The following is an 18,709-nucleotide window of genomic DNA, read 5'->3' as shown; positions in this document are numbered from 1 at the left end:
GTCAACAAGAAAAAAAGAATCTTGCATTTGTTTCATAAATGTGAAATACATTTACAATAATGCTTTTTATGGTCATCATTGCGCTGCAGTGGCAGCTCCATCTGATATAATAATGTATCATAATTTTTTTTTATATGATCACTTTGTACAGTCTGGCAGTTTATGAAAAAAAGTTGAGCCTGGCACCACTTCTACCACAAAGCAGTACAGTGCCAACTGGTTATGGGCCATTGTGTGGGAAATATCTTAAATCAAAAGTTCTTTAAAGATAATTGCTTGGCATTGTTGCTTTATTGGACGGATTTGTAGAGGAGGGGAAGACATGCAGAGAACTGAGCCGGGCGGGATTCGAACCCGGGTCTGCTGCAGGGCCTGCATCTCTTTCACCTTTAATCAAGGTGTTAAAAATCAAATTTGTCTTTGAGAGTTTTATTATAAGCCAATATACTTGCTCAAACAGGGTTAAGGGAGCAGCAGAGTGACAAAGAATTCAGAGTTATGGGATATATGGGGTAGAAACTAAGGAAATGGGTTGCTGACTAGACTCAGCTGCGTTTGTCGAGGCTTCACAGTAAACAAGGTTAGCATGTGGTTAGTGTGTGAGGCCAGTTTCCTCAGAACAGGATGTTGAGCTGTGTTCGCAGAAGGAAGATGTGCAGCTCTGGTAGCAATGACAGGAAACACTCGTGTCATATACTCAAAAGTGACAATAAAATATGCAGGGGGTAATTTCATTTAACCTTTATTTAACCAGGCAAATTGCTTGAGGTCAAATGACCTCTTTTTCGAGCAAGGCCTGAAAATTATGAACATATATGTGATAAAATCCACAAGCTACCGTTTATGACCAATAAAAATGTTCTATAAAAATCAAATGCATGCGAATGGCTACGTTGTACGTAATGGACATGGAAAAGATTCTGTTCCCCTTGTGATTGTCATTACATCCTAAAATATGATTGCTGCCATATTGTAAAATGCTGACTCATTGTGTTATAAACCACTGTGCAGAGTTTTGTGTTTTGATTATATTTTAAACTCATAATATATTCCTTAAACTGGACTTCCTGGATCATGTGTATTCCTCTAACCTGTACATTGGAAGCAACTCACCCTCATACCCTCTGCTTCGCTATTTTCTGTCTAAACACAGCTTTACTGTTCAACAGGTTTTTACTGAAATACAATAAACAATAATCTGGCACCATAACTGAAGGACTCATCCCTTCTGAACTCAACTGTCTGTGAGTGGGTGTGACTATTACTTTACAACTGCAGGCACAGGGAGTAATGTAGGAGGGATGGGCTAAAAGTTTCATACACAGGTTTCGGCAACACAACGTTTTCATCTCAGCAAAATCTACAGCCAATAGATGAGTGTAAAGTTAAATTCCAGGGGAGATGGTCAGCGGTTGAAATCCAGTCTGAGGTAGGTGGAAAAAGTCCCTGGCTGCTTATAAATATTTCTTAAAGCTATATTGATATACATTTAAAGGTAAGGGAACCTCAAAACGGTGTTAATAATGTATGATTTCTTACAATAGGCGGAAATGTCATTCATTCTCTTATGTTGTTTCTTTGACTGAATTGTATTACATTTATTTCCTAGTTCAGAGGCTGAGATTTAAAACAGTTTGGGAACACTGTTCCACCAGGGCATGTCCTTTCGTGTCTAGACTGGTTCACACAGATTTTATCATTTTGAGGAGTTGCTCAGTTGATTTGTGTATAGAAGTATAAAGGTTTTGACACTCAAACAGTGTTCAGCATGAACTAAGCTTTTATCTGGTATCTTGTTGGTTTGCACTTGGTGAAGCTGCTCTACAGTATTTTTCTTTCAGTTTTTTTAGGGCCGGGTACTATATTTTGGTAAATATATTTATATATGTATATATAGGGGAAGGTGGGGTGATTTGTGCATTTTGGAAGTTGCAAAACCCCTTGTTTCTAGAAAACCGTGGAAGAAATTGGAAATGTGACCACATATTTAAGAAGAGCCATCCATTTGACTCATACTGTAAAGAAGGGAGACACAAGGAATAAGATATAAGCACATTTAAGCTCAAAAAACTGTGTTTTGCCTTTCAAAGTAAAATTTCCATGATCAAGGTTTTTTGATTATTGTGTCTGAACAATTATAGACACGTTTGAAAACATTTGACACATATTTTAGTGCTTTGGTATGCTATACTTTGAGTCTATATAGTTAGCACAATGTCAACCCTAAATTGCTGCATCATGCCTATTATCCAAAATTCTGGGGATGGGGTGATTTGTGCGCAAGGGCCTGGGTGAGTTATAAGTAAGTAAGTAAGTAAAATGTATTTATAAAAGCACATTTATGACAGTTTGCACTGTCCAAAGTGCTGTACATAGTGCATTCAGTAGGTAAACAATGAAGGTAAAATAACAATAACCAAAATAAAAGACGTAAAGCCCATACATCCACATAAACACAGATAGTAGTGCAGAGGTAAGTAAGTAGTGCAGAGGTTAATGGGGAGGAAACACCAGGGTGTACATATGGGTTTTGAGCCTTGATTTAAAGGCAGAAATGTAGGGGGAATCACATTTGTCAGGTGGCAGTTGGTTCCACAAGCACGGAGCAACTAGTGCAAAGTACATTTCTGAGAGTTGTGCCAGTGGCATGGCTGTATACGCTGGTCACCAAAAGAAAGTGATTGTCTACAGTAGCTCAGAAGAGGGTGACATCTCAATTCCACTTAACGACACCACTGATGAGAGTTCAGATGGCCAGAAAGATGATGATGGTGACTTTGTCATTGTGACACAATGACGCACAAATCACCCCACTACGTGGGGTGATTTGTGCGACAAGACAACTTTTTTTCCGAAAGCTATATTTCTTAAACAGTTTATTCCAGATCCAAAGTTTTTATTGCCAGGGATGCACAACATCCTGAAATATATGTACATATTTGAGTTGGAGACATAACTGTCAAGGCCTGACTTTAAAATCCCTTTGAGTAAAAAGTTGCACAAATCACCCCACCTTCCCCTATATATATATATATATATATATATATATGTGTGTGTATATACTGTACATATGTAGTAAGAGGTGCAGTTCAGAAGTCACACTACAAAACTGGATATACAGGTTATCGCACATAAAGGCATGCCTCTATGAATAGCCGTAAAGTCTGCACTCCCATACAGAAGTATATAGCCTCGTTCGACTTGTCGCCGTCTTGCTAAGACCTGCGCAATTATGACGCTCGGCTTGCTGAGCGCACTGCATTTTTGCAGCATTTTTGTTGTGCGCTCAGCAAGACGCGCGTCATAGTTGCGCAGGTCTGAGCAAGACGGCTCCAAGTCGAACGAGGCTTAAGTGTGTAGTAGAGGAGCTTGGCTCTGCCCACAGGCAAGGGTGAGGTTGTGTAAGAGAGGTAATAAAGAATGACGAAAGAATGCAATCAGGACTATAAATAATATTAGAACATTTAATCTTACCCTTATACTATCCTACTGCTTTGTTTCCTCCTTACTCTGTAGTTTTTCCTAATTTGAAAACAAGTTCCTATTCAGAACAGGGTTTTGGGCCATTGCTGAAAGACGTTTCAATGTATTGTATGTTTTTTTATAAGGTATGCTTTTTTTTTAACCATACCTGAATGAATCATACCTTGTGAACTCAATTGTCTGTCTGGATGTGACTTTGATTTAAAACTGCTGGCACAGAAAGTAATGTGGCAGGAATGGGCTGATGTCTCACACACATTTGTCAGCAATATTAGATGAGTGTATGGTTAACTTCATGGAGAGATGGTCAGTGGCTGAAATCCAGTCTGGGGGAGATAAAAGTTCACTGTCTGCTATTGAATAATTTTTTCTTTGGAGCTGTCTTGATATAAATTTAAAGGTTCTGGTGATTTATTACAATTGGCTCGTATAAGTCATGAATTGCACAAATGTTGTTTTTTTGCCTAAATTGTATTATCTTTCTATTCTGGTTGGTTCAGTGGCTGAGATTTAAAACAGTTTGGCTGTATTACATCAAACAAATACAAATAGGGAACAATACTCCTCTGGGGCTTCCCCACTCGTGCCAAGACCAGTACACACACATTTAAATGCAGAGCTTGTTATGTCATTTTGAGGAGCTGTTAAGTTGATTTGCATATAGATGTATTTAAAACGTTTTCCAAACATTTCCGCTTGGCCAGTAGATTTTACCAGAGTTTACTGGCCCCCACTGGCAGCCAAAAATAAAGCCAAACTTTTCCCCCATCACTCTGGTGAATAATTAGACCTACAACAGTGTATGTACAATATTGAAGTTCCTTTTACATTCTGTTGTTTTCCTTTAGTTAATCATATGAAATTATTTGCTCATACGCATTAAAATAAAACTAGGCACATATTGGATTCGAAGTCTGCAACGGCTGAAAGTATTTGGAAGAATAGGCCAAGTTATTCAGATAGAAGTAGTTTAAATATTGTTTTTATTTGTGATGTCAAAATAATGGTCAGTTTGCTTGTACACATAAATAAAGTTTGGTGGGAAAAAGAAAAAAAACTATCCGTACTAAAATGGCTCACATAGTAAAGTCAAGATAACACAAATTCCAACAACTGTGAAACTGCGTTAATCTGGCATAAATGTAGATGTTGTACTTCACTGTGCTTCCTCAATGTTGATGAAACATTTATTATTTTAAAGTTCAGCATTTAAGGGGAAAGTGGTTATGTCTTTGACAAAGACAAAGCAAGAGCTAGTCAAAGAGGTGCAGGTCAGAAGTCACATACTAAACTGGATATACGAGTTATCGCACATAAAGGCACGCCTCTATGAATAGCCGTAAAGTCTGCACTCCCATACAGCTTTATTAGTGTGTAGTAGAGGAGCTTGGCTCTGCCCACAGGCAAGGGTGAGATTGTGTAAGAGAGGTAATAAAGAATGAAGCAATAATGCACACAGGCTATTGTGTGGGAAATATCCTAAATCAAGAGTTATTTAAAGATAAGTTTTGGCATTGTTGCTTTATTGGACAGATTTGTAGAGACAGAAGTGAGAGATTGTAAAATTCTGTCTCATTGTGTTATAAACCACTTTGCAGAGTTTTGCGTTTTGATTATATTTCAAACTCATATTACTAACTGGACTTCCTGGATCATGTTTATTCCTCTAACCTGTACATTGGAAGCAACTCACCGTTCAACAAGTTTTTACTGAAATACAATAAACAGTTTGATATAATCTGCCGCCAAAACTGAATGACTCATCCCTTCTGAACTCAACTGTCTGTGAGTGGGTGTGACTATTACTTTACAACTGCAGGGACGGGAAGTAATATAGGAGGGATGGGCTCAAGTTTCATACACAGGTTTCGGCAACACGACGTTTTGATCTCAGCAAAATTTACAGCAAATAGATGAGTGTAAAGTTAAATTCCAGGAGAGATGGTCAGTGGTTGAAATCCAGTCTGAGGTAGGTGTAAAAAGTCCCTGGCTGCGTATGAATATTTCTTAAAGCTATATTGATATAAATGTAAAGGTAGGGGAACCTCAAAACGGTGTTAATAATGTACGATTTCTTACAATAGGCGGAAATGTCATCGATTGCTCTTATGTTGTTTCTTTGCCTGAGTTGTATTATCTTTATTTCCTGATTCAGAGGCTGAGATTTAAAACAGTTTGGGAACAATGCTCCACCAGGGCATGTCCTTTCGTGTCTAGACTGGTTCACACAGATTTTTATCATTCTCAGTAGTTGCTCAGTTGATTTGTGTATAGAAGTATAAAGGTTTTGACACTCAAACAGTGTTCAGCACAAACTAAGCTTTTATCTGGTATCTTGTTGGTTTGCACTTGGTGAAGCTGCTCTACAGTATTTTTCTTTCAGTTTTTTTAGGGCCGGGTACTATATTTTGGTAAATATATTTATATATGTATGTATATATATATATATATATATATATATATATATATATATATATATATATATATATATATATATATATATATATATATATATATATATATATATATATATATATATTTATAGATATATATTTATATATATATATATATATATATATATATATATGTGTGTGTGTGTATATACTGTACATATGTAGTCTATCTATAGTGGGAGCTAAAGCAAAGAGGTGCAGTTCAGAAGTCACACACTAAACTGGATGCACAGGTTATCGCACATAAAGGCACGCCTCTATGAATAGCCGTACAGTCTGCACTCCCATACAGAAGTATGTAGTAGAGGAGCTCGGCTCTGCCCACAGGCAAGGGTGAGGTTGTGTAAAGGCCAGGACACACCAGCCCGAAAATCGCCGTCGTTGAGTCGATAGGGGGTCGGGAGACGAATCTGTTTGGTGTGTGCCGTGACGTCGGCAGACGTAGAGGTCGTCGGGCTTGTTTTGAGCCGATTGAACATGTTCAATCGGCAGCCGACCGTCTTTCATTTGGAGCAATTTGATTGGTGGAGGGCTAGCGAATCAGTGAAGCCCGGAAGTGAGGCGGGTAGCACAAACAGCTAACAACAGCTAGCCATCGTTTTAATGTGTTTGTTCGTTTCGTTTTGAGAGTACTCACATGCATCAACCCTTGTTGACTGCTCGACACCATGCTCGACAATCTCTGCTAAAAATTGTGCTCTTATGGTCCATAAATATAAATACGTATTTCTATCTATGTTTATGCTCTAGAGAGCTGTCCCATCATTTCCGGCTTTCGTATTTTTTCGGGCCACAATACAGATTAGCGCCGCCTGCTGTTATGGAGACATTACGTCCCGCGCAAGCAACAGAGCGTACGGAAAGTCAGCAGTCAGTTTGGTGTGTTCTCTGGCCGCGACGGGAAGCCTGGAGCTTCCTGAAACGGCCGACTCCATTTTTTGCGTAGTCGGAACAAGTAGAAACAAGTCGGACTGGTGTGTCCTGGCCTTAAGAGAGGTAATAAAGAATGACGTAAGAATGCAATCAGGACTATAAATAATATTAGAACATTTAATCTTACCCTTATATTATCCTACTGCTTTGTTTCCCCCTTACTCTGTAGTTTTTCCTAATTTTAAAACAATTCCTATTCAGAACAGGGTTTTGGGCCATTGCTAAAATATGTATCAATGTATTGTACGTTTTAATACTAGTTTTGATTTTTACTTAACCATACCTTAATGAATCATACCTTGTGAACTCAATTGTCTGTCTGGATGTGACTTTGATTTAAAACTGCTGGCACAGAAAGTAATGTGGCAGGAATGGGCTGATGTCTCACACACATTTGTCAGCAATATTAGATGAGTGTATGGTTATCTTCATGGAGAGATGGTCAGTGGCTGAAATCCAGTCTGGGGGAGATAAAAGTTCACTGTCTGCTATTGAATAATTTTTTCTTTGGAGCTGTCTTGATATAAATTTAAAGGTTCCGGTGAATTATTACAATTGGCTCGTATAAGTCATGAATTGCACAAATGTTGTTTTTTTGCCTAAATTGTATTATCTTTCTATTCTGGTTGGTTCAGTGGCTGAGATTTAAAACAGTTTGGCTGTATTACATCACACAAATAAAAATAGGAAACAATACTCCTCTGGGGCTTCCCCACTCGTGCCTAGACCAGTACACACACATTTAAATGCAGAGCTTGTTATGTGACTTTGAGGAGTTGTTAAGTTGATTTGCAAATGGCATAAATGTAGATGTTGTACTTTACTGTGCTTCCTCAATGTTGTTCCCTGTCTCTATAACTAGTCACAATATAAAACTGGATACACAGGTTATCGCACATAAAGGCACGTCTCTATGAATAGCAGTAAAGTCTGCACTCCCATACAGAAATATTAGTGTGTGGAAGAGGATCTTGGTCCTGCTCTTAGGCTAGGGTAAGGTTGTTGAAGAGAGGTAATAAAGTATTAAGCAATAATCCACACAGGACTATAAATACCAGTAGAATTATTAATCTTACCCTTATGCTACTGCCTTGTTTTTCCTTAATCTGAAGATTTTACTCATCTTAAAACGAGTGCTGATTCACAATGTGGTTTTGGGGGTATTGCTAAAAGACTTTTGAATTTATAGTATGTTTTATTATTAGGTATGATCCTTAAACAAAATCATAACTGAATGACTCATCCCTTCTAAACTCAATTGTCTGTGAATGGGTGTGACTGTATCGCTTTAAAACTGCAGGCAGTGGAAGTAATGTACCAGGGATGGGCTTAAGTTTCATACACAGGTTTCGGCAACATCATTGTAGGCATTATTCTTAAAGCGTATTAACGTTTTCCTCTCGGGAAAATCTACAGTAAATTGAAGAGTGTACACTTACACACAGAGATGGTCAGTGGATTCAATCCATTCCGAGTAATAGGTGAGAAGTCAATCCATTCATGGCTGTTTACATTTTTGAATTATTTTTTGGACCTGTATTGATATAAATTTAAACTAACAGGAAAATCTAAAATGTATTAATTATGTATGGAATCTTGCAAATGTTATTCCTATGATTGTTTTTGCCTGCATTTTATCATCTTTATTTCGTTGTTCAGAGGCTCAGTTTTAAAACGGTTTGGCTCTGTTAACTCTTCCTGAATTAATTGTATTAAAATAAATAAAAAGGCAGCTGATAAATGCGTTGCTTGACACTGTTGTAGGAGCACATTTAACATTTAACAATTGTTGAATTTGGAGCTTGTCCCTATCTATTTTCCAGACTGATACACACATACAGTACTTTAATGCAGAGCTTGTTATGTCACTTTGTGGAGTTAAAGGAATACTTCACCCATACAGAACCGGCGTTCTATCATTATAAAATCACTATTATAATATAATGAATTAGGTTTTTCTTCCCTCAGTCTTCCCTTATAGTCTTCCCTTGGCCCAGCTGTCCTGTTAATCCTGACCCTTACTGTGATGTCACAAGAAGGAAACTGTACGGTTAGACAGTGAGACCATAAAACACTCTTACTGCCTTTTCTCAGGCTAAGATGATACGATTTCAATTTTTTTTGCACATTTATACTAAATAGGATCTCAGAGTTCAATACACCTTCATATTCCCACCGGTGAAGTAGGTCTTTAAGTTGATTTGTGTATCTACGTATATAGGTTTTGATACAGCTCAAACTAACCTTTTATTTGGTTTCTTGTTGGTTCGAACTTAGTGAAGCTGCTCTGCAGTGTTTTTCACTTCTGGTTGTTGGAACCTTATCTGGGTGTAAAATCCAGTTTATGGGTGTGAGTGTAACCTTTAGACTTTGCCAATGTTTGTCCATTACTATAGCTATCTAAAACACAAGGCATTGTTTTTCCATTTAAGTAATGCATATGTTGGCATCTACTTGAAACAACAACACCGTCCCGGACTTTCATTAGACAAAACTGGAAATTAGTTTTTGTTTTTATGTTTTCTGTAACTTCAGATGCTTTGCATAATACTGAACACGTGTATAGATATGGTGGACATGTGATTGTTATCAACTTTGGTGTTACTGTGTTGGACTGATTGAGTTTTGATGTATCATAAAGTAAGGTACTCTAACCCATGACCCTTATCTCCTCCTTAAATTACAACCTAATTATACTTGTATCAACTGTTACAGCAATATTAAATCCTTCTAGTTCCAGACTGCTGAACTATTTGTTCAGCTAGTGATTGTTTAGGTGAAGAAAACATTAATTACTCATTCTGTACAATACATTTACATTAAACACACTTGTAAAGTACTTTTAAAGATGCAACTTCTTCTGAACTAAAGAATTTGCTTTGATTATTCCTAAAACTAATTGTAACATCAATTATCATAATAATAGTGCATTTTATAAATCATGATCTCCATTCTCCAGGTACCATCAGAATGATATTGATCAAAATTTTATTTTTAATTGTTTTTATCATTATGTTGAGGTGTAATTTACATATTTTGTATTATTATTTTTTATTAGTGTTTCGTATCTGACTGGACTGCAAAGCGCGATGCACATAGCGTGCAGGTGGGGTGTGAAGTGGCAAGTAATACGTCCATAGTACACAGATAAGTGGGGCCCAGCAAACCCCCACGGCCGGTTTCAATGTGGACTGTTAGGGTAAAAGAAAGGGCGATGTCCAACTCGAAAATACTTGCAGCGATGCAATACTTCAGCTCACAAGTCTTGTCTATTATTACCAGCGAGACTCGCACGGTGCTGCCGTTTTTTTCTCAAGTGAGGAATAAATAATGTTTTCAGTTTGCATAATACGTTTGAAATTCATATTCACTTTTGTGAGCATTTCAAAATCTGATCATCCCTGAAGTGTATTTCATGGTAGAGACGATACAAGAAAAACAATGGTCAGATATAATTTTGATATAAGGTGGCCTGATTGATTCACCACGTCAACTCATGCACTAAGTAACATGAAAGAAAACACACATAGCAGCCAATGGCTGTACTTAGGGAGCAAAGCGCTCTTTCGTTGTTTGAAACATCTAAAAAAAGTAAAAGTTTACAATGAAATGTAAAACATAGCCAACTGTTTTTGGGTTATTTTTATTTTACTTTAATGTCACCAGAATGCAGAAAATGATGTCTTTGAATATCAAATGTGGTGTAAAAAGTGATATACAGGCTCCACTTGAATGCCTATTTTGAATGATATGATATTCCTTTGATTTATTTTAACTTTGAAATGTTTTTTCCTTACAGAAAGTTGTTTCTTTCATTCTTCTAATAAATCACTGTTTCATTTTAGGTGATCCGAGATGAGACGCTCAACAACAAAGCCAACACCCCCGATTGAAAAATGGACCAAGGAAGACGTCCACCATTGGCTAATGACAGAGGTCAAGGTTCATGAGACATGTGCAGACACATTCTCTGAAGAGGATTGGTCAGGAAGCAGTTTATTATATTGTAAGAAGACAGACATATTGGACTTGGGAGTAAAACATGGTCCTGCTGTCAAAATCAAATCTTACCTAGAGAGTCTGAAAAAAGGAGTACAGCATGACTCACAGTCACCAGCATATGTAGAAAACTGGACAAAGGAGCAAGTGACCCAGTGGTTGCTGCAGCATGTGAATTTATATAGCAAAAATGCAGAACGTCTCCAAGAAGAAGACGTGTCTGGAGATTGCCTGGTTTGCTTCGAGAAGCAGGACTTTCTGGACCTAGAGGTGAAAAGCGGTCCGGCTCTTAGGATTCTGGCAGAACTCCGTCAGTTGGACAACGAATCAGAGCCAACACTGAAACCCATCCTTCACACTGGCACAGATCAAAAAGAAGCTGCAAACCCCATTACGCCTGACTTAAGTCTGGCTCAGGCCATGACCGCAAAACAAGAAGAATCGTGTATCAAAACTGATTCAAAAACAGACAAAACGGTGGAATATAAATCTGAAAAAGCTCAGCAGGCATCAAAGAGATCTTTTGAGAAGGACGGAATTCAGCCTCCAAAGCCACAAAACATAGGAGTCAAGAGGAAAGAAACTATTGTGGTAAATGTCTATATTGTTTCAAATGTCAGTATATGAAATATTGTATCCTGTTAATAGACTTAAAATAGTACACATAACATAAAAGTCCCTAATTAGACAAAAAAAGGGGGGGGGGGCGCTCGTGGTATAGTGGTTAGAGCGCCCCCTCTCCCCCAATAGGGGCTCAGTCCTCAGAAGCAGATGACCACAGGTTTAAATATGGCCCTTGGTCGACTCCAAACTGTGTAATAAAGGATAAAATGCCAAAAAATAAAAAAGTTTCTTCTAAATATTAATTTATGTTTCTTCCTGCAGACCAAAGTCCTACCAGAAATACCCAAGATCACTGTGGAGATCCAGGGAACCCTAGAAAACCTTTCAAAAACAGATATGAAAAAATTTCACTTCCACTTAAAAGACTACTCTAAATCCAAGCAGAAGCCTATTCCGTGGGGTAATCTGGAGGACAAGGACACCCTCGACACAACTAAATTAATGACTGACCACTATGGAAGCAACAAGGCTTTACGAATCACAATAGACATCCTCAGAATCATCCCTCAGTTGGACCTGGCTCGTCAACTGGAACACAACACGGGTAAGACACCAAAGTAACAATATATTCAAAGAGTGATGTTTCATTACATTGGCCTTAAACACATCCTTAGTATGATTTTCCTAATAAACAAAGTATAGTCATACAAAAATAATCCCTCTCACTTTTGATCACTTTTGCCCCACTAGAATGTTGGTGTGTGTTTATCTGAGTCCCCTCCCTCAAGCTTTAGTTTGCTTTGCTTTATGTTGTTTTGTTTTTGCACAAACAAGACACTTCTGGACTAAACCTTTGGCAGCAGTTGTGGAGTGGTGTCTAACCCTCAACAAGCACTTCAGGGGCCCAAGCCGTTAAAGCCTTTGGAAACCTGGTCTAAAAGAGTTAATATCAATATATGATAACAAAGTTGGGTTTCTCAATACATTTAGAAAAATCTGAAAATAAATGTTCGTAAATATTATAACACTTAAGTTAAAAAAAACTTTTCAAATGCTTTTCACTGTCAAGATTGTTTGACTGGACTGTGTGGCTGCGGCCGTTTCATAGTTTTTATAGTAACATTGGGCAGAGAACTGCTGTGCATGGTTGAAAATACTTAATGTGTAATAGGAACCAGAGCATCATCTGCCTCATCTAAACTGAATTTCAGTATAATCAAACTCAAATGACAATTTCTTTCATTTGGATTGATAAATATTCCTGACTCTATTCAGATGCCTAATATCATCAAAGTAACTCCCCAAATTACATAGTTAGATGGATTTAGGGGACATGGGTTAACAGGGGCTTTAAGTGCTTTTGTCCAAAAAACTGTTAAAAGAACACCAGTGAGCCCAAAAACACTGAGTAATTTGTTCCTTTATCATCATGAACACATACACTATTCTGACCCAGTCCCATATTCAACGCCCTGCTGCACAATATACTCACTACAGCCCCACCTGTAGATCTACTTTCAGCTGCTAATAGTCCCAAACAAATGCACCCTCTCATGTTGGATTACCGTTAAAACTACAGTCAGATGCTGCTTTTTTAAGTGGGATTTATTTAGTTCAACAGAGGTGTTGTTTTGTGTGTTTCTTTTTACTTATTAAAATATGTAGTTTACTGTTTACAGGTCAACTGGAGCAGCAGTGTCTTTCAAAAGAAACTCAGAAGAAAGAAGCCAACCAAGGTGACAAACTTAAGGATTTGTTAACTTGTGGTGGAAACTCACTTGACAGCTATGACATATTTGTTGTTGTTGTAAACAAAAGCAGTCCAGAACAGGTGCCACATCTCCAGTTTTTGAATAAGCTGAAACTGTTCTGTTTGTTAGACTTTGACCCTAACTCTACTGCTACAGGTGGACTGTGTCATTCATACAGAGAGTCACGGGTGGCCAATCTGCATACACCATCTCAATATGAAGAACAAACTGATTCAGTGATAAAGAACCTTAATCTCTACAAACAGACCAGCTGGGTTTTCTGCAATGGCAGACATGACCTTGAAAGTGACTCATACAAGGAGTTAGACTACAAGAACTGGTTCAGGGAAACATACAGAGATGTAGACCAGTTGATTTCATTTATTTGCAATCCTGAAGTTCTTCCCCATCGAAGAAGTCTCGTCATATTCCTCCTACTTTCACCTGTGGACTCTGAGAAAGATCCAATTTTTGACACGTACAGGTCTTTCATAAAAAATAGTAGAAAAGAGGAAAGCATCATCACTATTTGTGAATGCCAGAGCACGTATGAGAAATGGAGGGAGCTGATACAAGAAAAGTGTGACTTTGATATTGACCATCTATCCATAAATGAACTAACCCTCAGTGAGATCAATGGAACCATATTGGCCCTGGCACCAATCAATAAGACATCTGTGAGGCTGATTCCTTCTGGTAACAGCACTGTTGTCCTAAAACAGAAGGATGAAGACTTATTGACAGCTCTAGACATTTTGTGTCAGAATCAGTGTGAAAACATCCATGATGAAAAAAGTCAAGAGTTTCAAGACTTCAGAGTCAAAGAAGAGGAGGAATTCTACCGAGGAGGAAAAGTCAAATGGTGGAACTTCTACTTCTGTGAAAAAGACAAAGAGAAGCCATTTGTCAAAAGAGACAAGTATGAAAATGTGAAGAAGATGATTAAGTCTCAGCTGGAATACTCAAATGACATGTGTGTCCAACTCAATCTATTTCACCATCCGGGCTGTGGTGGCACCACATTAGCAATGCATGTGATGTGGGATCTCCGTAAGAAGTTCAGATGTGCCGTGCTAAAAGACAACACGCTGCCTGAGGAAGAAGTTGCGATTCAAGTCAGCAAGCTCATGAAACTTGAAAGTGAGAAACCATCTCCAGTTTTGCTGTTAGTCGATAATTTAAAAGAAACCAAGAATCCTTATGATCTTGTGAACTGCATTCAAAAAGCTGCAGAGGATAACTTAAACAAAACTGTGGGTGACGCACAACACTGCAAAGTCATCATCCTATACTGTGTTCGTTCCCATAGCCCGAAGGAGCAATACATGAGACCCAGTCAAACACAAAGTCAATACATTACTTCTTCATTGACACCAGAAGAACAAAATGAGTTTGAAAAGAAACTCAAAGATCTAAAAGAAATTCATGATCAACCTGAAAACTTTTACAGCTTCATGATAATGAAAAGCAATTTTGACCAAAAATACATAGACGATCTTGCTCGAAACACACTGGAGAATTTTGATTTCAGCAAAAAGGAGGCCCGACTTTTTGCCTTCCTTGCATTACTGAACACCTATGTGGCAGAATCTGAAATATCTCTCTCACTCTGTGAAGATTTTCTGGGGATGAAAATGATCCGGCATCGCTGGCAGGAGGATAGTATAATGGACAAGATGAAGCCATATTCAAACTTTCTCATCATAGACAGAGTTGAAGAAATAGGAGAATACAAAGGAATCCGAATCCTTCATCACACCATAGCATCTGCATGTCTGGAAGAGTTGGAAAGAAGCTGCTATTTAAAAGTAAGTAGTATCACTATGGATATTCTTCACTGTGATCTGCTCTTTAGTCATGGAGTTGTCAAACAAAGGTTCATGCTCTCAGTTCAACGGATGTTGGTTGAAAGGCAGCGCAAGAAAGATGGAGATGAAAGAGAACTATTTTCTCTTCTCATTGACAAAATCCACAGCCAGGTAGGGAAAGAAACTACTGTCCAAGAAATCTTTGAGACAGCAGCATTGAGGTTTGTGAGAAGTGCATCTATTCCTCAGGCACTGGCAAGATATTTGTACATCAAAGAGCGTGACTTCCCAGAGGCTCTGAAATGGGCTGAGAAGGCCAAGAACATCAAGGAACATCCACACACATTTGACACAATTGCACAGACTCTAAAAAGCAATTTAAAATCTAACATTGACAGACAAAAGCAAGAGACATCACACAATCCAGAAGACTTACACACAAACATTAAAATTGCAAAAAACGCTATCGCAGTGTTTAAAAAGGCCCAAGAGCTGGCAAATAAAGAGGATGAACCTGAGAAGGAAGATTGTGATGATGATTCAGTTGACTATCCCAGAAGGTCATACACTGTTTATGGCTATGTTGGTGTGCTGGAAATTGCTTTCTTTGTCTTAGAGATACTGAGCAGTTTGCCATTCTTTGAGGAAAGTGATCCAATGAAGAAGAAGTACCTTCAGAGTTTTCTGCAAAGAAAAATCCCAATCACCAGTGTCTATAAGGAAGACAATGAGTTCAACAACAGATATGTGGAGATCATCAAAGAACACGAGCCGTTTCTCCTCAGTTTGAAAACTGAAGTAAAAGAAACATTTGAACTTCTAGACAGTTACTTCACGTATATAAAAGTGCACAATTCAGAATTTGATAAGAAGAACCGTAAGACCACCAATGTTCTATTTGAAAAGTACGTAGCTCTTTTTTGCTCTGCACCAGAGGAAATTAAAACAGCACGACAAAACAATCCTACTCTTGCTTTGAAAATCGATGGTGAGGAACGAAGATCTTTTCTTGAAGAGAAAAAAGCAGATACATTTGCCGGTATTCTACAGCATTTGGACAAACCTGCCGAAGACATTGAGAAAATCACAGAGTGCTATAAATTCTTGCAACAACAAAAACAGCAACAATTTATCAACAAACAACAAAAAACTAAGGAAACAGTCAATTACATCTTGTCAAACATAGTTCTTTATCTTTTGAAACCAAAATCTAAACAAGATCAAATGTACAGCGACCTTTCTGCTCTTACTTCGAAAACCCTGCAAGATGTCGGACTAGGGTATTCATTCCCCGACCCATACTACCTGGCCTTACTGCTTTTCTGGCCAAGTCCATTTGAAGAAAATCCTCAAATTCTGACATATGTAAGAGCAATTCGAAAGTCATCTCACAAGTGCCTGACTTCACGGTTTCGAAAAAGGAGGGCTGTTTCTCACCTCTACTTGGGAAAAGATGAGGGACTCAAGAGGCTTGTTTCGAAACCCCAACTAGATAAGAGTTTCAGAAAGATTCACCATGATGTCCTCACACAACTTTGGCGGACTGGAGATATATTTAAAGAAAAAGCAATCCGCAAACGCCTTCATCGAGTCAATGGAACCATTGAGCAAGGAGAAGTGTTTGCCAATTATGAGAAACTTAAAATCCCTGTGCGTCCAGCTTTCAGTGCCGGTATTCGAAGTGGATTCAGCACAGAAAAGGTTTCCTTCTTCCTTGGATTTTCTATTGATGGACCGCTTGCTTACGATATCCAGTCCGAAAACTAGGTTATTTAAGGTACACCAAGTGCAAAACCATACACAGACATTAACGGCCCAGTGACTCACTGTAATAGAATGGCACACAGACCAAACAAAAAGAAAGATTGCAGGGATAAATGCAGATCCCTTAGCTACAGTATACAGTATCTGTATATCTACAAAGTTTTTTATATTCTTTTCATGTTATTTCATCTTTCATTTAAAGAAAATGTTTTTGCGGTATTTTGTTGTTGCATATAAATTTACCTGCAAGTACAAATATTATTCAAAATGCAGTAGCTTATTGTATTAGTTACTCACTGTGATGTAATTGTAAACAAACTTCATTGACAGACACGGACAATGTTTAAATATTCTTTTTATGTCGTTGGATTTTTTGTAAACACCCTTTTTTAGGGGTTCTGTTGTTTTCTTTTGTTGCAAGTGCAAGTTTCAAAATACAGTTGTTAAGCATAGTAACAAATAAGTTCAACATTAAAAATGAGAAATTAACTGTACAGAGTAGAAATGAGGTGTTGCAGTGAGTCACTTAAAAAACATGAGAAAATTGTAAGTAAGAGAGATTTTGAAGGTAAATGCCTAGCTGCAGTTATATATGTGTATATATTTTTTATATTATTTTTATGTTATGTTTCATGAAACAAAGATGTGATCCGTTTTTTTGTTGTTGTCTGTTGCAGATATGGCACGTTGACAAAACGTTGTCCTAGTTATCTGCAAGTGCTAAAATCATGATGTAAAAGTTAAGGGTAGTCACTCAATGTGCTGAAGTTTCAAATACAACTCATATACAATACATTTATTATTCCAGATTTTTTGTTATTTTGTTTCAGACGCGGTAGATTCACCAAAAATGTTCAGATGTATTTTTCTGTAAGTGCAAATATCAAATAGAGCATACTGAGACGTAAACTGTACAGTGTGAAAAATGTGTGTGACCGTCAGTGACTCTCTGATGTACTTATGCAATGCAAAAACAAACAAGTTATTATGAGTAAGACAGGTTGCAAAGTTGAATGTCAATCCTGTCATTTTCGCTGTAAATATGTGTGTTCAAACATTTGTGTTACTTCATTTTTAAAAAGAATATTATTATTGTTATGACATTTGAAACATGAAATGTGTTCGATTGTTTTGGACATCAGGCTTTTTGCCAAAGTAAATGTTTTGTCAGCACTAAACGTATGTACAGTATATTGTTCCTGATATTCCTTTCATAAACATGTGTTTTCCTAATACAATCATGTATTTGTAAGTTTGAGGTGTTATGGTGTACAAAGGATGAGAGAAGAATGCTGAATCTTAAGATGAGAAAGGGCAAAGACTGTGTGATAATGGTCTAATAACGCCAAGAGTGAAAATGTGCACCTTCTGTGTTGTCAATAGTTAATGTTTTTTTTTTTAAGTATAACAAGAGGCTGATAATTAACGGCTTATTCTCAGTCATATCTGTAAATGCTGATTGTAGCAATAAACATCAACTGAGACATTTCTGAATCTTGTGTTATGTTATGTCATTTTTAGTTACAAATTTTCATCCGTACTAGACAAATTGATATTACATTTTTTGTGACAATGATGATACAATTTGCTAAAATGAATAATATTTGTATTATATCTTATCTTTTTTTAGTCATGAGATAATTTGACATTCAACAATTAAATGTGGATGTAGTTCTGTACAGACAACAGTTCTTTTTTTTTAAGATAATTTTTTGGGCATTTCTTCTTTATTAGACAGTTTGGAGAGACAGAGTTGAAATGGGGCAGAGGGGGGAAGACAGGCAGAAAGGCCTGAGCCTCTAGGGGACACTCTAACCGCTAAACTACGAGCGCCCTCCAGAAAACAGTTTTTCTTAACTTAGTTTTTAGTTTTTCAATTTGCTCATATGTAGAAAGTAATATTTGAAACATGTTGTCTTGCTCAAAATGTGTTAATGTTAATTTCCTGACCTCT

General features: G+C 37.5%; 1 protein-coding gene across 2 annotated transcripts; it reads left to right on the top strand.

Annotated features, from left to right (window-relative positions):
• Positions 1-1,318: 1,318 nt before the first annotated feature.
• LOC307254390 (sterile alpha motif domain-containing protein 9-like) lies at positions 1,319-18,249 on the top strand. Of its 2 annotated transcripts, none has more exons than XM_080032769.1 (4): positions 1,319-1,429; positions 10,715-11,459; positions 11,754-12,036; positions 13,112-18,249. In XM_080032769.1, the coding sequence occupies exons 2-4, from the start codon at positions 10,725-10,727 to the stop codon at positions 16,756-16,758; spliced, it is 4,665 nt and encodes a 1,554-aa protein (XP_079888895.1). In that variant the 5' UTR covers positions 1,319-1,429; positions 10,715-10,724; the 3' UTR covers positions 16,759-18,249. The 2 variants fall into 2 exon arrangements, with proteins under 2 accessions (XP_079888895.1, XP_079888894.1); XM_080032768.1 differs by lacking the exon at positions 1,319-1,429 and adding an exon at positions 5,329-5,452.
• Positions 18,250-18,709: the final 460 nt, after the last annotated feature.

The sequence above is a fragment of the Ammodytes marinus genome (assembly GCF_949987685.1).
Source record: "Ammodytes marinus genome assembly, chromosome: 8".
Classification (NCBI taxonomy): domain Eukaryota; kingdom Metazoa; phylum Chordata; class Actinopteri; order Uranoscopiformes; family Ammodytidae; genus Ammodytes; species Ammodytes marinus.
This window is presented reverse-complemented; position numbering and strand designations above follow the sequence as displayed.